Source organism: Pinus tabuliformis, chromosome X (genome assembly GCF_031772625.1).
Source record: "Pinus tabuliformis cultivar Carrire ecotype Pingquan chromosome X, CPIR1, whole genome shotgun sequence".
NCBI lineage: Eukaryota > Viridiplantae > Streptophyta > Pinopsida > Pinales > Pinaceae > Pinus > Pinus tabuliformis.
Genome location: NC_142308.1, coordinates 953,821,561 through 953,840,380, shown reverse-complemented (window position 1 = coordinate 953,840,380; position 18,820 = coordinate 953,821,561). Strand labels below are relative to the sequence as shown.

At 38.4% G+C, this 18,820-nt stretch overlaps 1 protein-coding gene across 1 annotated transcript in view; it reads left to right on the top strand.

Annotated features, from left to right (window-relative positions):
* The window catches only part of LOC149142853 (P-loop containing nucleoside triphosphate hydrolases superfamily protein), a 168,188-nt gene extending 152,205 nt beyond the window's left edge, over positions 1–15,983 (top strand). Inside the window, exon 7 of the mRNA XM_089451606.1 lies at positions 15,501–15,983. Within this exon, the coding sequence (XP_089307732.1) occupies positions 15,501–15,839 (339 nt within the window). The 3' untranslated portion in view covers positions 15,840–15,983. The remainder of the gene's footprint in view (positions 1–15,500) is intronic.
* The last annotated feature ends 2,837 nt before the right edge of the window (positions 15,984–18,820 follow it).

The following is an 18,820-nucleotide window of genomic DNA, read 5'->3' as shown; positions in this document are numbered from 1 at the left end:
TGCACTTTTCAGATTTACTATCCAACTTGGTTCTTTTCTACTTTGGAACATGTACATATGCATCACATCCAAATACCCTCAGATGTGAAAGAGAGGGTTTCTTACCAGTCTGTACCTCTTGTGGAGTCTTATCCTCCAATGCCGATGAAGGTGATTTGTTGACTAGGTAACATGCTGTCTCCACCGCCTCTGCCCAGAATTCCTGTCCTAACCTGACACCACTGAGCATGTTTCTTGCCCTTTCCATCAACGTCTTGTTCATTCTTTCTACAACTCCATTTTGCTGAGGTGTATATGGAGTAGTCTTCTGCCGTGCTATGCCACACTTCTTACAGAATTCTTCAAATTCCTTACTGCAAAACTCTCCATCATTATATGTCTTCAACATCTTTATCTTTTTCTCTGTCTGGTTTTCCACCAAAGCCTTAAATTGCTTAAATCTGTTAAAGACTTAAGATTTCTTTTTAAGGAAACATATCCATGTATTCCTTGAGAAGTCATCTATAAATGATACATAGTACTTAGACTTACTCAGTGATGGAACCTTCACAGATCCAAACACATCACTGTGCACAAACTCTAATATCTGTTTCGCCCTCTTACCACTAGTGGGGAAACTCACCCGATTCTGCTTCCCATATACACAATTTTCACAGAAATCAAAATCCAGAGAGCTATTACTCATACCTTCTACCATACCTTTACCATGAAGTATTCGAAGGCCCTTCTCTCCAATATGTCCAAGCCTTTGATGCCATAGCATGGTCTTCTCTCCAGGGACCACTAGATTTTCTGTTCTACTTTGAAGAACCACAGAATTGTTGCACCTATCAACAACAGTGCTACTTTGCAGCTTGTACAGAGTTCCAATTCGAAATCCCTGCACCAATACTAGTGCCCCCAAAACCATCTTGCAGGTATCCTTCTCGAACACTGTTTTTACACCTGCATCATTCAGTTTGCTTATAGAAATCAGATTTCTAGCTAATGCAGGAATATGCCGAACACCCGAAGTGTTTTAACTCTTCCACCTTGCAACTTCAACTTTATTTTTGCGCAACCAATGATTCTAGCCTTCTTGTCATCCTCCAAGAAGACATCACCACCATCATATTTCTCATACTCGTAGAACCACTCTCTATGGGGAGTGAAGTGAAAGGATGCACCTGAGTCAATCAACCATGCCTCATGATTTACATGTGTACTTGAACAAGCCAAGTACACATCCCCACCTTCATCTGAGGTGGTTTTCGCCTCTGCAGAAGGAGCATCATTAGAAGATTCCTTTTCTTTATCAGGAGCTTTAGATTTACAGTCCCTTTTGTAGTGCCCTTCTTTTCCGCATTTCCAGCACACCACTTTTACAGGTTTTCCTGGAGATTTAGATCTTCCACTCGATGACTTATTTTTGTTTCTGTTCTGGGACCGTCCTCGTACAGACAAGGCATTACCATTCTGGCTTTCCATATTTTTCCGTCTCATCTCCTCTGTCAGCAAGGATGATACTATTTCATCAAACTGCAAGGCAGTTGCATTGCTACCTATTGCAATAACCAGACTATCTCACGAATTTGGTAGAGAACACAACAAACTGATGCACTTATCTTCATCTGAAATTTTAATATCAACAGATAATAACTAACTTACCACAGTATTAAATGCGTTCAGATGCTCTGTCACCAAGTCTCCATCTTTCATCCTCAGGTTATACAACTTTTTCCACAGGAACAATTTATTCACTAGAGACTTAGATTGGTACAAAGTCCCTAACTTGTCCCACAAAGCCTTAGCCATAGCTTCCCCTGATACATTCAGCAATACTGAATTTGAGACACACAATCGCATTGTGCTCTTTGCCTTCCGATCTAATTTCTTCCATTCTTCATCGGACATTCCCGTTGGTTTAGTACTCGGATTTACCGCGATCTGCTGATATTTATCCACCAACAGATCTTCCATCTTGAGTTTCCACAACTCAAAACTCTGACCATTAAATTTCTCGATCTCTATCTTTCTACTGCTCGCCATCTTTTTTCACCACCAAAATTGATCTCACAGATTTCCCATTAAACAGGGTCTACCACAGGCCTGAGTGAAACCACTTAGCAACAAAGACATCCCCTTGAAGCCAAAACAACTCTGATACCAAATGTAGGTTTTAACTTTGTACAGAAATTACCTGCATACGAATTCTAAAACACAGAAAATAAATGATGCGAGGACATAACACATAAAACACATATACACAGAGATTTTCCCCTGGATCCCAAAACCGAGACTACCAGCTTGATTTTTCATTATGTTTCTTTCAATGTTACAATACATATTTATACATGCCGAAGCATCCAATACCATGGACCGAAAACCATCGCGTCCAAAACCATGGACCGAAAACCATCGCGTCCAAAACCATGGACCGAAAACCATCGTGTTCAAAACCATGTGTGAAAAATTATGCACAAAACCATAGGTTGGTCCACCCAACCTAATATAGGGTCCAAAAACAAAATTTTTCGGGGTGCTGCCCCGGGCCCCATAGAGTGGGGTTATCTGCACCCCTCAAACCCCTTGTGAGTTCCCTCGCTACGCAATCGATGCAACAAAGGGGGGGCTCCGCATTACACCAACTCAGAGCTCACAATTTCAGAGATAAATTTCGGTGATCACATAGAAGTAATTTCGGTGCAATCACAGTGAAGAAGCTTAGACTGTTTTGGTGTTATTACAGTGAAAGGAGCTTAGATTGATTGCTAGATAAATTTCACTGCTATCACAGAAAACCAACTTCGTTGCTATCACAGTTTTGGTAAATGTATTTTGGTGCCATCTCAGAAGAGTATTTTTGGTGCTGTTGCTGTAAGAAGGTATCACAGGCATGCAGAGTACAAATGAACTCGTATTACAGTGACCACAGAATTCGTATATATCACAGTGAGGAAATTCTATATTGTTACAGTGAAGAAAAACTCGGGATTGTCACAACAAAGAAGTTCAGTGATGAAGTCTTGATGCAAACACAGTGATAAGGATTCGATGCAAGCATGGAGGTGAGGTTGACTTGATGGATGGAGGTAGTCTCGAGTCTAAGATGTAAAGGTCTTGGTCGTCTCATCTTGAATCTACTAAAGGAAGAATTTGTGACTGGGTTTCCCCTCGAGGGGTGTTTTGCCTTGGCAGCATGCCTATATCTTGTGTTCTCTTATATTTGTTGCTTGACATTAATCTTGATGATAAGAAAAGATAATTAAGAGACCTAATACTAATAATGAAAACATCACAAGTTAATGTCATAATAAGGGAAATCATTTAACTGTCAATTCCTAGGATTTCCCAACATAATGCAACAAAAACTCAATCATAATATTTTCTTGTTTCTGCTCTTTCCGGTTCTTCTTCTGCAGATTCATTTGATAGCTAGTTAGTTGATACTGGTGCTTCCAAACATTTTACTAGTTACAAAGAAGCACTCTCTAATCGAGTTGAGGGAGAATTTTTTAAATGTTATCCTTGGAGATAATTATAGTCAGCAAGTTAAAGGTTATGGTTCAATTTCATTTCAGTTAGATGATGGCCAATCTATTTTTCTGCAAGAAGTTTTGTGTGTACCAGGTTTGAAAAGAATCTTGTATCCATATATGCTCTAGAAGATAAAGGAATGAAAGTTTCTTTTATTAATGGAAAGGTTCTAACCTGTCCTTTGGACTCAAGTATGAGAGAAGCCTTCACTCTTGGATCAAGATGTGAAGGGCTTTACAAAGTCAATGGTAAATCCATTTATGCAATGGTCCATGATACCGATCTTGTTAAAATTGACAATTAGGGCCAAACTCCATGTGGGTCATCTTATTTATGGCAATTGATATTTTTTTTGGATTCCTCTCGTCGAGAGGTGTAGGATTGATTTAACAATCATCTGATTCCGACATGTATTCATGGAGATATGAATGTATTTGTATTTCTTGACAATCTGTCAAGGTTGGCCAGCAAGATAAAGTGTGTGGCACATCCCTAGCTAAACCTCAACGTTGCATATAAAGGAAGGAGACATTGTGCCTCATTTCACCATCACTCATCTCCTCATCTTCTCTCTCCTAATCTTATTGGGCAAGCGTAGGAGCAGCGAATCTCTCACACATGCAAGGAGGACGAATTTCTGTTTTAGGGCTGTGTTGACTTTTCTGGGTTGCGTTGACTTTCAGGGTTGCATTGACGAAGGTGCAGGGTTGCTGACCGTTGATTGAATTGCTGAGGAGTGCATTGACCCAAGCGTTGACCAAATTTAATCTGTGCTTTTCTGTTTTGGGTGCCACGTTGACCAACATTGACCAAACGTTGACCAGCGTTGATTGTTTAGGGCTGATAGTAGGCTGCTGTACGTTGACTGCTATTTTACTGTTTGACCGAGGGCTGTTTTGCGCTGTCTATTATTGCTGTTGAAGACCGAGTTCTTCAAGGTTGACTTGAGGTCAAATTGGAGATGTTTGACCAGCTTTGACTTTATTGGTTGATGTTATATTGCTGTTGATATAAAATCACAGATTTGTGATATTGTACTATCTCTCTCTCTCTACTGAATTATTGAAGAATATAGAAGAATTGATCAAAGAGTTTCCCTGCATCGGGGTTTGTCCCTGGCTAGCCGCCACATCTTGTGTCTCTTGTCTTGGCTTGTCTTCTGTCGATTTATTTATGTTCGGGTTAGTAAGAGCGCTATTGAGCACTCTCTTTTATCTGGGACTGACTTCGGGTCAGTAGAGGATGGTATGATACATCCTCGATCATTTCTTCTTCTTCATAGTTCAACAGAGCAGAGTAGAGTAGAGTCGAGCAATGCAGGGTAGTGCATTTGATGGCAGAGATAGTACCGACAGATGGATTAGTAGATGGAGTTCTCCCTAGTTGAGAGGGAGTGTTAAAATTGGCAACTAGGACCAAATTCCATGTGGGTCATCTTATTTATGGCAACTACTATTTTTCTTGGATTCCTCTCGTCGAGAGGTGTAGGATTGATCTAATGATCATCCGATTCCGACATGGATTCATGGAGATATGAATGTATTTGTATTTCTTGACAAGTTGTCAAGGTTGGCCAACAAGATAAAGTGTGTGGCACACCCCCAGCTAAATGTCAACGTTGCATATAAAGGAAGGAGACATTGTGCCTCATTTCACCATCACTTATCTCCTCATCTTCTCTCTCCTAATCTTATTGGGCAAGCATAGGAGCAGCTGATCTCTCACACGTGCAAGGAGGACGAATTTTTGTTTTAGGGTTGCGTTGACTTTCAGAGCTGCATTGACCAAGGTGCAGGGCTGCTGACTGTTGACTGAATTGCTGAGGAGTACGTTGACCAAGCGTTGACCAAATTTGATCTGCGCTTTTCTGTTTTGGGTGCCACATTGACCAACATTGACCAAACGTTGACCAGCATTGATTGTTTAGGGCTGACAGTAGGCTGTTGTACGTTGACTGCTATTTGACCGAGGGCTGTTTTGAGCTGTCTATCGTTGCTGTTGAAGACCGAGTTCTTCAAGGTTGACTTGAGGTCAAATTGGCGCTGTTTGACTAGCTTTGACTTTGCTGGTTGATTTTATATTGTTGCTGATATAAAATCACATATTTGTGATATTGTACTATCTCTCTCTCTCTCTGCTAAATTATTGAAGAATATAGAAGAATTGATCAAAGGGTTTCCCTGCATTGGGGTTTGTCCCTGGCTAGCTGCCACATCTTGTGTCTCTTGTCTTGGCTTGTCTTCTGTCGATTTATTTATGTTCGGGTTAGTAAGAGCGCTATTGAGCACTCTCTTTTATCTGGCACTGACTTTGGGTCAGTAGAGGATGGTATGATACATCTTCGATCATTTCTTCTTCTTAATAGTTCAACAGAGTAGAGTAGAGCAGAGTAGAGTAGAGTGGAGCAGTGTAGGGCAGTGCATTTGATGGCAGAGATAGTACCGACAGAGAGATGGATTAGTAGATGGAGTTCTCCCTAGTTGAGAGGGAGTGTTAAAATTGGCAACTAGGGCCAAACTCCATGTGAGTCATCTTATTTATGGCAACTGATATTTTTCTTGGATTCCTCTCGTCGAGAGGTGTAGGATTGATCTAACGATCATCTGATTCCGACATGTATTCATGGAGATATGAATGTATTTGTATTTCTTGACAATCTGTCAAGGTTGGCCAGCAAGATAAAGTGTGTGGCACACCCCCAGCGAAATGTCAACGTTGCATATAAAGGAAGGAGACATTGTGCCTCATTTCACCATTACTTATCTCCTCATCTTCTCTCTCCTAATCTTATTGGGCAAGCATAGGAGCGGCTAATCTCTCACACGTGCAAGGAGGACGAATTTTTGTTTTAGGGTTGCGTTGACTTTCAGGGCTGCTGATTGTTGACTGAATTGCTGAGGAGTGCGTTGACCCAAGCGTTGACCAAATTTGATCAGTGCTTTTTTGTTTTGGATGCCATGTTGACCAACATTGACCAACATTGATTGTTTAGGGCTGACCGCAGGCTGTTGTATGTTGACTACTGTTTGACTATTTGACTGAGGGCTGTTTTGAGCCGTCTATCGTTTCTGTTGAAGACCAAGTTCTTCAAGGTTGACTTGAGGTCAAATTGGCACTATTTGACTAGCTTTGGCTTTGCTGGTTGATGTTATATTGCTGCTGATATAAAATCATATATTTGTGATATTGTACTATCTCTCTCTCTCTCTCTCTCTGCTGAATTATTGAAGAATATAGAAGAATTGATCAAAGGGTTTCCCCACATTGGGGTTTGTCCCTAGCTAGCCGCCACATCTTGTGTCTCTTGTCTTGGCTTGTCTTCTGTCGATTTATTTATGTTCTATTAGCATTTTACTTATATGTTAATGTGATTGCTATATTGAGAATTGACATCGAGCTAATAAGAAGAAATTGAAGTAAATTGCTCTAAGCATAGAACATACCATAATTTAATAGATCTTTAGTGTGAGCTATGGCAGAAAAGATTTCCTCACCTACACTACAAAGCCTTACCTCATGTAAGGAAGATGGTTTCTGGAATGCCTGAGATTAGAATGGATCATGGAGTTTGCCTAAGATGCGCAAATGGAAAACATATAAAGGGACCATTCCCTTCAAGCAAAACAAAAACTAGTCAGTCACTTTAGCTCATACATTTTGATTTATGTGGATCTATACCTATTACTTCTCTTGGTGGCTACTTGTATGTCATGATTTTGTTGATGATTTTTTTTCGCAAGACATGGATATTCTTTTTGAAAAAGAAAGGGGAAGCATTTGACATGTTTAGAGATTTCAAGGCTCTGATTGAAAATCAAACTAGAACGCTGATCAAAGATTTTACATATGATAATGGGGGGAGTTCATCTCCAATGATTTTAATGATCTTTGCAAAGACGTCGGAATAAAGAAAGAAACCACTGTGCCATACGATCCACAACAAAATGGTGTTGCTGAGAGGAAAAATATAACCATTATGGAAGTGTTCAGAGCCATGCTGCATGATCAAAAGATACCAAAGTTTTTGTGGTGAGAAGCTGCAAATATTGCTATTTATGTGCAAAACATAACTCCTCATCATGCCTTAAACAGTAAGACTGCTGAAGAAGTCTTCACTGGTAAAAGGCCTGAGGTGAGTCATTTGAGAATCTTTGGTTGTCCTGTATACTTCCATGTGCCAAAAGAGAAAAGGAACAAGCCGAAAGCTTCATGTAAGAAAGGTACTTTTTTGGTTATTGTGACTATTTATGTGCAAAACATAACTCCTCATCATGCCTTAAACAATAAGACTGCTGAAGAAGTCTTCACTGGTAAAAGGCCCGAGGTGAGTCATTTGAGAATCTTTGGTTGTCCTGTATACTTCCATGTGCCAAAAGAGAAAAGGAACAAGCCGGAAGCTTCATGTAAGAAAGGTACGTTTTTTGGTTATTGTGATAATTCAAAATCTTATAGAATTTATGTACCTAGTCAAAGAACTATAGAGTTAGCAGAGACGTAACATTTGATGAAGATGCAACTCTTAGAAAAGCAAGAGACTTTCCTCCTCCTGCCATTACTGAAAGACAAGCTGTTAATAAAAAAGAGGCTGCATCTGATTCAGAACCAAAATCTAAGAATGAGCTTGTTGATAATCCAATGGGTTCCATGGATCCTCTAGATCCTCCACCACATGATCCTCCTACCAGAAAGAGACCACTATGGCTGCGAGATACCTTGCAAGATGCTGAACAACATGCTGCCCCAAGAGGAATGTTCAGAGAAAGTAAGAAGCCAAGTCGGTTTCAAGGGTATGTTGCTTCCATGAGCAACATCATTCAGGAAGAACCATGCACCTTTGAAGAAGTTGCAAAAGAACAAGTTTGGAAAAATGATATGATTGAAGAATATAAATCCATAATCCAGAATGATGTCTGGGAAGTGGTTCCTAGACCTCAAGGTAAATCTGTTGTCACTTCCAAATGGTTGTTTAAGATTAAACATGGTGCAAATGGTAGTATTGAAAAATATAAGGCTAGATTTGTAGCTAGAGGTTTCTCTCAGAAAGAGGGAATAGATTATGATGAGATTTTTGCACCTGTAGCTCGATATACTACTATTCGATCTATTGTTGCCTTAGCTGCTAGCCAGGGATGGACTCTTCACCAAATGGATGTGAAAATTGCTTTCTTGCATGGCTTCCTCAAGGAAGAGGTATTTGTGGAACAACCACAAGGCTTTGAAGAGCATGACAGAGAAACTCATGTATGCAAACTGAAGAAAGCCTTATATGGGCTGACGCAAGGTCCAAGAGCTTGGTATGCTCGCATTGGTAGCTACCCGTTAAAGCTTGGTTTCACAAGAAGCAGTGTAGACTCGAATTTCTACTTCAAGACAATCCATGGTATATGTTTGATTTTGGTATTGTATGTTGATGATTTATTCTTGACAGGGGGAGAACCTCTTATCCTCCTGTGTAAGAGGGAGTTAGCTTCTGAATTTGAAATGAAAAGACCTTGGTTTGATGCATTACTTTCTGGGTCTATAGGTCTAGCAAAGACCTGGTGAAATTTATTTTTCTCAAGGAAAATATGTTGTTAAACTTCTTGAAAGACTTGCTATGGTAGAATGTAAGTCCACGCATAGTCCTATGGAAATGAACTTTAAGAAATTATGTGGCAAAGTTGTAGGACCTAGTCTAGCAAATTCCACAGAGTATAGACAGGTCATTGGTGTTTTGATATTTTTGGTAAACACTAGGCTTGATATATGCTTTACTGTAAACACTTTAAATCAACATATGATTGATCTCTTTCATGCCCACTGGATTGCTATAAAACATGTACTCAGATACTTGCATGGAACTATAAATCTAGGATTGAAATATATTGCTAAAAATATAAGATTTCATGGATATATTGATGTTGATTGGGCTGGTAACTCTGCTGATAGAAAGAGCACTTCTGGATGCTGCTTTAGCTTGGGATCTGCAATGATCACTTGGATGAATAGAAAGTAAAAGTCTGTTTCCTTGAGTACAATTGAAGCTGAGTACATTGCTATTAACATGGCTAGCTGTGAGGTAGTTTGGCTAAGAAAGCTTTCCGGGGAACTATTTGAGCAAGTTCCAAACACAACAGTTATATATTGTGACAATAAGAGCGAGATTCGTCTTGCAGAAAATCCTGTGTTTCATGACAAGTCTAAGCATATTGAGATCAAGTATCACTATATCCGGGATATGGTGCAGAGAGGAGTAGTGAGGCTCCATCACATCTCCACTGATGATCATATAACTGACATTCTTACCAAGCCTTTACCGAAAGGAAAGTTCTTGGTTTTTAGAGAGCAACTTGGACTTATGGACATGACCCTTTCGGGAAGTGGTCATAGCTGATTGAGAACACTGAGCTGCCTTTACCCCTTGTCAGAGCTCACATGATTAAGGAATGATGTCGGAAAGATCCAGAGGATGAGGGACCTCTTGTGTAGTGTGTGCCACAAGAGTAGGCCTTGATATGCATCCAACCCATAGTCTAGGACATGGGAAGAGCCACCTATCTGGTCAATAGGTGTAGTGAGACTTGTCTGTGTGGCTTGGCTAGGATGTAGGTGTTCCACCACTTGACACTTGGTTGTGTTTGGTTCTTGTCTATGTGACTTGTTTGAGTCTTGTCTATGTGATGCCTGTGTTTTATCACCTATATTTTTTGAGATGAAAATTTGTTGAGTGCAATCCTTGTCTATGTGACATGTGATGATCATTTCTTTTCCAAATTTGTGTCAAGTGGATAATTCTTCTTTAGATTGCGATTTCATTTTTATAGATGTTATAGAGAAGAGTTGAACTTAGATGAATGAAAGAGATGAGAGGAAGCAAAGATTTTGTTGCAAAAAGAAATTCCTCCCTAGCTAAGAGGGAGTGTTAAAGTTTGACAGCTCATGGATGAATTTCTCCTAGAAGAAATCATATATTTCAGTTTTGTTTGAACCAGCTATAATAAAATTTCATTTCTAACAATTCTAATATGAATTTCCAAAAATAGTAAGTCATATCTCAATTTGGAAGTGACTTTCTAAAAATGGAAAGTCATGTCTAAATGATCAATGATGATCTCGACATATGGAATCCATTTTAAAATCAAATCAATCATGATTATACAAGTCAAGAATTAATATTTTTATCCTTACTAATATTATTATTATTATGATACTATTATTTATAAAATAGTTTAAAATCATTCACCTTTAATGGATTATTAAAACGGATTCTCTCATGAAATAAGTAAATTAAATTGAGAATCTCTTACTTGGCAAATTGAATCTCTCTCTTGGAATAAAATAGTAACTCCACACTTAAGAGAATGTAACTCTCCCTCACTAATTCAATGTATGGCAAAAGTGTAACTCCTCCTCATTAAATGCACTTGTAACTCCCTCATTCAATTCGATTTTTAACTCTCACCAAATATTCTCTCATGTCTTAAGTGCAACTCTCTCTCCCCTTAATTTGAATTGTAACTCCTCAAAATATGTGTACCTCTCTCTTTATTCTTGGGATGAGTTACATTTCTCCTCAAGTAACTCCTCCTTCATGGAATTCGATTCTCCTATTATTGACTCAAGGCATGAATTCATTTTGTAACTCCTCTCCTTTCACATCTATTTAAGCAAGAGCAAGTGAGAGTTGATGTAGCATGTTCATTGTGAAAAATGAGAGCTAGTGTTGAGTGTGTGCAAGAGACGTATGGGAGCAAGTGAAGAGTAAGAGCAAGGGAAGAACTGGAGCAAGTGTAAAGGACAAGATCTGATCAAGAGAAGGAGGAGATCTTCAAGCAAAGGGCAAGAGCACTTCAACCGCAAGTTGATCAGACATTGGTGACTTTATTCATTTTCATTCTCTCTCTCTCTCTGTACTTCGCTGAACAATTGAAGAAATCTAATAGAAGAAAAATAATTTGGGTTTCCCCTTATGGGGTTTGCCTTGGTCATTGGATCTAACTCTCAGTGTCTCATATTTGTGCTTGGCTGTTTTCATATGATCCTTAAGTTTATGTTCTATCTACAATTGCTGATCTGAAAAGTTGTGAAGAAGAAATCTGCGTGCTAAATAATTGTAACAACATAGAACATTCAATTTTCTGCAAAGTACATTCAATTTTCTGCAAAGTACATTCAACATTCTTCAAAGTACATTTAGTTTTCTGCAAAGTACATTCAATTTTTTGCAAGTACATTTAGTTTTCTGCCTAGAACTTTCAAGTTTCTGCAAATATTTTTTTAAATTTCTGCATATAACTTTAAGATTTTAACAACTTTTACTTGATTGTAACATGAAAATACATCCAACAATGACATTATTTCCAACCCTATTAGCTTCTGTAGCAAATGCTCCATGTTGGGTAGAGGATAATCATCTTTTAACAACTGATTTTGATTCATGAAGCTGACACATATTTGAATCTTACCATCAATTTTTCTCTCTTACAGGAACCAAATTGGCCACCCAAGTTGAATGCCTTGTGGGAGCTAATGATTTTGGCCTTGAGCATCCTCTATAACTCTTCTTGATCTATAGGTGCCAACTTTAGATTCATATGCCACTACTTCTGCCTAAAGGGCTTTGCTCCTTCCTTTAATGGAATGGTATGTTGAATGATGTCTCCTTTATGTTTTCAGACCATCATATGTCCAAGCAAGGACATCCTTATACTCGTGGATGAGGTTTCAATTTCTGTCCTCTCATTATGAGAGCAACCTTTTCCAAGCTTAATGATCTTCAAACTTGCTTTTGATCCAAGGTTGATTTCTATCACATCCTCTAGCTTGCTTCTGATGCAAGACTGCAAACACCTAATCCTTGTTTTACAAAGTTGTCCAGCTTTCCTGGATGTGCCATCTTATCTGAAATTTGAACTTGAAAGCCAAAATTGAGATTTGTGTATTCCAGTACAACTTCTTGGGTGGACTGGTGTAGCTACGTATGGATGGTCTTTCTTCAGGGAAATTCACTTTTCTCATCACTCATTTGCATCATCACTGTCCAATTTTTCCTCTGTCCAAGCCAAAAGAAGTGTCATCTGAACTCCCATTGTGGTCCTGGCACGTTGTCTAACTTTAGGTTTCTGTATGAGCTACATGATTTTCAATCACCCCATTTTTCCTTCACTTTCCTGAGTATTTTCTAGCTTATTCTCCAAAATCTCAATTTTTGATTCTGTTCTATTATATTCTCTGAGCTTCATTTTGAACTTTTCAATTTGTATAAGGTGCCTATGTTGCTCCTTATATTCATATTCCTGTTAACTGCCAAAGGAAGCTACCTTTTTCTGTGAGCTGCCCTTCTTTCTCAAGTATACTGCTTTGTCAGCCAGCTTCACGACTTGTGATTTCCTCTTCTTTGGAGCCATCACTGAACAATTTCAAATTATAAGAGATAAAGAAGTTGAACAAGTGATCAAAGTGACAAGGTTTCTGTTAAATTCATACGAGTTAGCCACAATCCTGGGTGTTTTTGCCAATTGCCTATCTGGACTTCATGATTATATGAAAATCTTGCATGGACTTCATCTCACACCTACTGTGTGATGTGATTATGCTTGAAGTGCAGCGGCTTCCCTCATTAGATTCACCTTATCTTAATCTCTTCTGGATCAAGATTTATTGCATGCTTTGCTAACTCATCCGCCTTGGAGTTGAACTTCTTGACACTTTGTGTGAATGCAATAGAGCTGGAGTTCAATAGCTTGAAATGTGCATAAATTATTTGTAATTTATACTCTTAGGCCTTACTTTTCCTCTCATGTGGATAGTTAGGCACAAGTCTCCAAAATAATGGAACTCACTAATATTATCCCTGATTCCAAGAACAATGCCACAATATTCATCTTTGTTCCTAGTCTCGAAACAAACTTTAATCTTAACCAGTGCCCAGTTTTCCCCTCACACCCTTGGCAATCAGACTCAGGAGACTGTGATATCATCGATCTCATTGTCTGATCTCTCCCTTTCACTCTCTCTTTCTGGACAGGTTCTTGGGTTGGGTTGCCCAACTTTCCAGTGTTGGACAAACTCACTTAGTGTTATGTATCACTGTATTGTTGTCATGGTCTTATGCATATGTTCTGATGATATGTAGGTTTCTTTCTTCGTATTATTTTTGGCATTTTCTAGGAGATGCACATGCACTCCCACATTGTATTCACACTAGCGTACTCTCCATTTCCATTGACTGACTTTTTTGGTTATTGTTGGACATCAATAAAATTATCTTAACCATCATCTTAAAGGTTGGTATTTACTATTGAGCCTCTTTCTCCATATCTGCTTGGATTCCAAGATAGAACTTTATTGTTGAATAGAAGAGAAGACCGGGGTAAGCAGAAGGGGATGCGAAAAAAGTAAACATATGTTGTGGAGGAAATGTCACTATATATGTCTTCTTAAAAATTATGTAGGTTTCTTTCTTCGTATTGTTTTTGGCATTTTCTAGGAGATGCACATGCACTCCCACATTGTATTCATACTAGCTGTACTCTCCAGTTCCATTGACTGACTTTTTTGGTTATTGTTGGACATTAATAAAATTATGTTAACCATCATCTTACAGGTTGGTATTTACTATTGAGCGTCTTGCTCCATATCTGCTTGGATTCCAAGATAGAACTTTATTGTTGAATAGAAGAGAAGACCGGGGTAAGCAGAAGGGGATGTGAAAAAAACTAAATATATGTTGTGGAGGAAATGTCACTATATGTGTCTCCTTAAAAATTATTATCCAGAGTTGTGGTTCGCGATAGACCTTGGTTTCTATGGAACAAAACTTGTAGTTATTGTGCAGAATTGTGTGGTGTTTATGGTAAGCTGAAACAGAATATTCAGAGAAAATTAGATGGAATATAGCTGCGGAAAACAAATAAACAGAGCATGACAGTCAAGTATATCTGTTGAAAGCAATTAAAGTTTAAACAGAACTAGAATTGGAAAATAACAGCAGTAAGCTGACCTTTGTTGATATTGGGAACTTGATGCAGTGTTCACTTGTCTCTTTGAGGGTGCAACCTCCAATACAATAATATTCACTTGACAACTGGTTGCATTATGTCTACCATATATAATTTCTAATTAACCGAAACCATAACCACATTGACCTCCTTTAATGATGCCTCAGCCACTAACTCGTTGTCCTTTAATGAGGCCACTTACATTTATTAATTTCATACTCTACAATCTTGTGGGGCCTTACTTAATAAAGATGGCCCTCCATACATTAACAATCTATTCCACTAACTAGGAGAGTTAGGGTGGGACTTTAAGAAATGCCTAGTAGCAACCTTCCGATCAGTGGTTTAAGTATATGATTGCATACCCGCCTCTCATCCAAAGATCACTGTAAAGTATATATTAAAAGCATATGCTAAAAGAAACAGTTGGTTGAGGCCTTCAACTCACATAGACTTTGAAGGATAAAATGAAAATCTTAAATACAGGCCTCAATGGCTATATGCTGCAACTGACTCCTGAGGCTATTGTTTCTGCATAATGATTATAAAACTCATTAACAACTGACTCCTGAGATTCACGTTTCTGCATAATGATTATAAAACTCATCAAGAATCTTTTCGAGTGAAAGTTGAGCATCAGGACACAGGATCTGCAAGCTAGATTATTTTGTTGGAATGGAGATATTATTACAGATTTGTAGAGGTCTAATTGAATGGAATTGGATTATTATTAGTGTCCAAAAATGACTAAAAGTGATCAATGGTTGAACTGAGAATGCTATACATCCTTTATTGGGTTGATCTACTTTATGTTATGAGAGTCCTGTTCTCTCGCACAGAGCAATTGTGGATATTTCAGTTATAACACATCTTGTCAATTATATTTAGGGCACTAATCTGTAATGTTTATAAGAACGTATAGGCTCCTTACATATATAGGAGCATTTGTTAATGGTGATTTATCTGGATTTTAATCTATAGTGTCTTGTAATTTTGCTTTTGCAGATACGAGATTTCATGTCCAAAGGGTATGACATTGTTCTTAGGGTGGATGTACAAGGAGCAGCCACGTTGCGAGCAATTCTTGGTAACAGTGCCTTGTTCATATTTTTGGTTGCTGAGAGTGAGGTAGCTCTCGTAAAGAGGCTAATGGATAGGAGGACAGAAACGAAGGAAAAGCTTCTATTGCGTGTTTCAACAGCAAGAGAGGAGGTTAAGCGTATGATTGAATTTGATTACGTGGCAGTGAATGCCCAAGGGCAGCTTGAAAGAACAGTGAACCTTATTAATTCAATAATTGATGCTGAGAAAGCTAGGGTACAACAAAGAATTGTGGAAATTTAGCATCTGAGGAATACTGTTAACTGTAATTATCTCTGGAAAAAGTTTACAGACTGTGGGACCATTCAAATGACTTATCATTCAAACAAGTATGCAATTATTTCATTTCATCATTATATCTTGGAAATAAAAAAAACTATTTATGCATTTACAGATATTTAATACAGTTGAAATTTCCTAGGAAGCATATGGAATGAAACACAATTTCTGCCAACTTCCTTGTATGTGACAAGACAATCTTTATATGGATTATTCGTTCAGAATAACCTGTAGTTTTTCCATTCTCTGAATACAAATACTGTAATCATCAGCAAAGTCTTTTCTTTTACCTGATGAAATGGACATCCTGGGGAACCCACTGGGTACTTCCCCTGATTCTGAGGATGGCACCCAGGATAAACTGGCAGGTTCCAGTTTTTGGCAGCCTAACACAGCGGGAACATTGAGTGAGACTTAAAATATTCACAGAGGTAGCCAGCCTGGGGACTTGACACTGTGATCTCCTGGTTGTAATTCACAGCACTCAACTACCTGAGCTAACCCACCGGGCTAATCACCAGCAAAGTCTATGCTGAGCATGGGGGAATTTTCTTTCATGTGCTTATTATTCACCGTCTTGCTTGTATTTTGACAAACACTGAGCATTGCTGGAGTTTTTTGCTTACAGAGTTATTCTCTTTGTTGCTAGAGCTTTTCTTTACTGTTTGGATGGTGATGGGGATGTTTAGAGAGGTCTGAAGGTTATATTTGTGATCCTTTTGTTGAAGTCTAAACAAGAAAATATGTCGAATAGTTTCCATGACTTGAGGATCCTGCTGTATATAAATTTTGGATTGAAATATGCATGTCGTGTCATAAATATGTGATGACATGCACGTGCAATGAGAGCTTGTTTGAATTTGGAAACTGAAGGTAGTAGAGAAGGAAAATGAATTTTCAATTATTTCCAAGTGAAGCCTATGAGTCTGGTTGGTTAATGTGATAGAGAAGATGTCTGGTTGGAATTCCTTTTCTGTAAGTTGTTCTCACGATGTTTCATATGCACTGGTGCTATCTCGGCATGACAAAGCTTTCCATGCCTTCTGATTTTTTGCCTCTTTTGTCATTCTTGACATGGTATTGCGGTCAATTAATATTGTGATGTACAAAGTGCAAATGTGGTTTTAGTAGAAATCCTTTGAAATGCTGCGAATGTTCCTTTGTTTCCATGCATGTGCTTTTACCTTCTATATGTTTATTTAGATGAATTTGCAGGCAATAGGAATTCATTTAGAGGCACACCTGTTATGGTCTTGTTATCCTTCAAGATTTGAAGGTTAGAATGAGCACTTAGGGATTGAGTCAATGTCACCTAACAAAATCCTCCTCACTTTGAGCTAGTGCTTTTCAAAGTTGGGGGAATCTCTAGTGATCTGAAGTATCAAAATATGCATATAAACTTTGCGATGTTTCTAATCTATGAACTGCACTTGCTGGAATCTTGAACTCAGATCAGCTTTCTGTAACTAAATAGTTTAGGACAACATGTACAGTTCCACCTAGTAATATGAAAGTTAGTGTAAATCTGCACTAAATCTCTTAAGGTTTGCACCTAAAAGCTGTGGATCTGCAAGTATAAAAGTTAAAAATCAGCAAAATAGATTTGTTCGTTCGAGTGTTCTAAATAGTGTCTTGAATCCAATGTGTATCGAGTTAAATAAGAAAAATGTTTGGGCTGGTGAAATGCTCTAGGCTAATCAACTCAGAAATTTACATGTCAATTAATCAAATTCATCAATTAAAAGCAGTTCGTTGGCATAAAGAGCATTACCTTTCATTTTAGAGTTGTCAATACATAGTTTGAAGATATCGATGCCACAACAAAAATAATGGAGATGAATTTTCACTTCTTCAATGCTTGATTCTCACCATGCTCAGGAACAAACTCACATGAAAATCATGGGGTAAAACTTTTATTCTCACTCACTAAATCAGTGAATCCATCTGACAAGAAAGGAAATTAGCAAAAGGTCACTCATAGATGAACTTTTCCTGAAATAACTGCCAATATCTACCCAAAATAACCCTAAGCAAAGTGCATGAAGTGACATGGTTATGAGCAAAAGATAATGAAGATGTGTGTTATGGATCTCCTCTATATCTACCTAAAATAACCCTAAGCAAAGTGCATGAAGTGACATTGATATGAGCAAAAGATAATGAATATGTGTGTCATGGATCTCCTCTGAAGTGGGTGCCCTCCTCTCTTGGTGATAGATTACAACTAATGCCAAGGATATCCTGCCAAGGATATCCCTAGGTGGAGTGACCCCCTATTATGATGAATCATTCCATAAAGAATGAAATTCATGGAGCTTCTAAAGGCCCAACTATCTCTAGGTATAGCATACTCTTCCTCAAATAGACCAAATATGGCTAATACACAAGTCACCATTTGCGTTACTTGGTCAACTCACAAACATGGGGTCCACAAATGGAGCACTCCTCTCTAGGAAAGAGTGTATCCCATGCATAGGTAAAAGACTCGAAAGAATGATCTCCAAGCTAGGGTGCACTTCCCTAAGCTATGAATAGGGTTTTCTTGAAGCACAACCTAAACCATAGTAGAGCTTGCTTGGGGGAGAGAGAAGTGAATGGTGGGATTAGTCAACTAAAATGACGTCACATTGATATGAATCCTCAACATGGAACACTTCTCCATGGATTCAGAAGAGCGATTGAGAAGAGGTTGTGTGGAGCCCAAGTTAGAAGGCACTAGAACTGTCTTAAAGAATGTGCCCTATCCTCTTGCTTGGACAACAAGTCAAACTCACAAGAGCTTGTTTGGAGTGTAAGCAAAGTCAAATTGGAGGAAACTTGGAGCGTGACACAAGAGTTCGTTTTTGGTAGTAGTGGATAGGTGTTCTAGTTTCTATGGTGTCTAAGAGGCTAAAAAACATGAGATCTCCAAAACCTAGAAAAAGTTTTTCAAGAAAAGCTTTAGA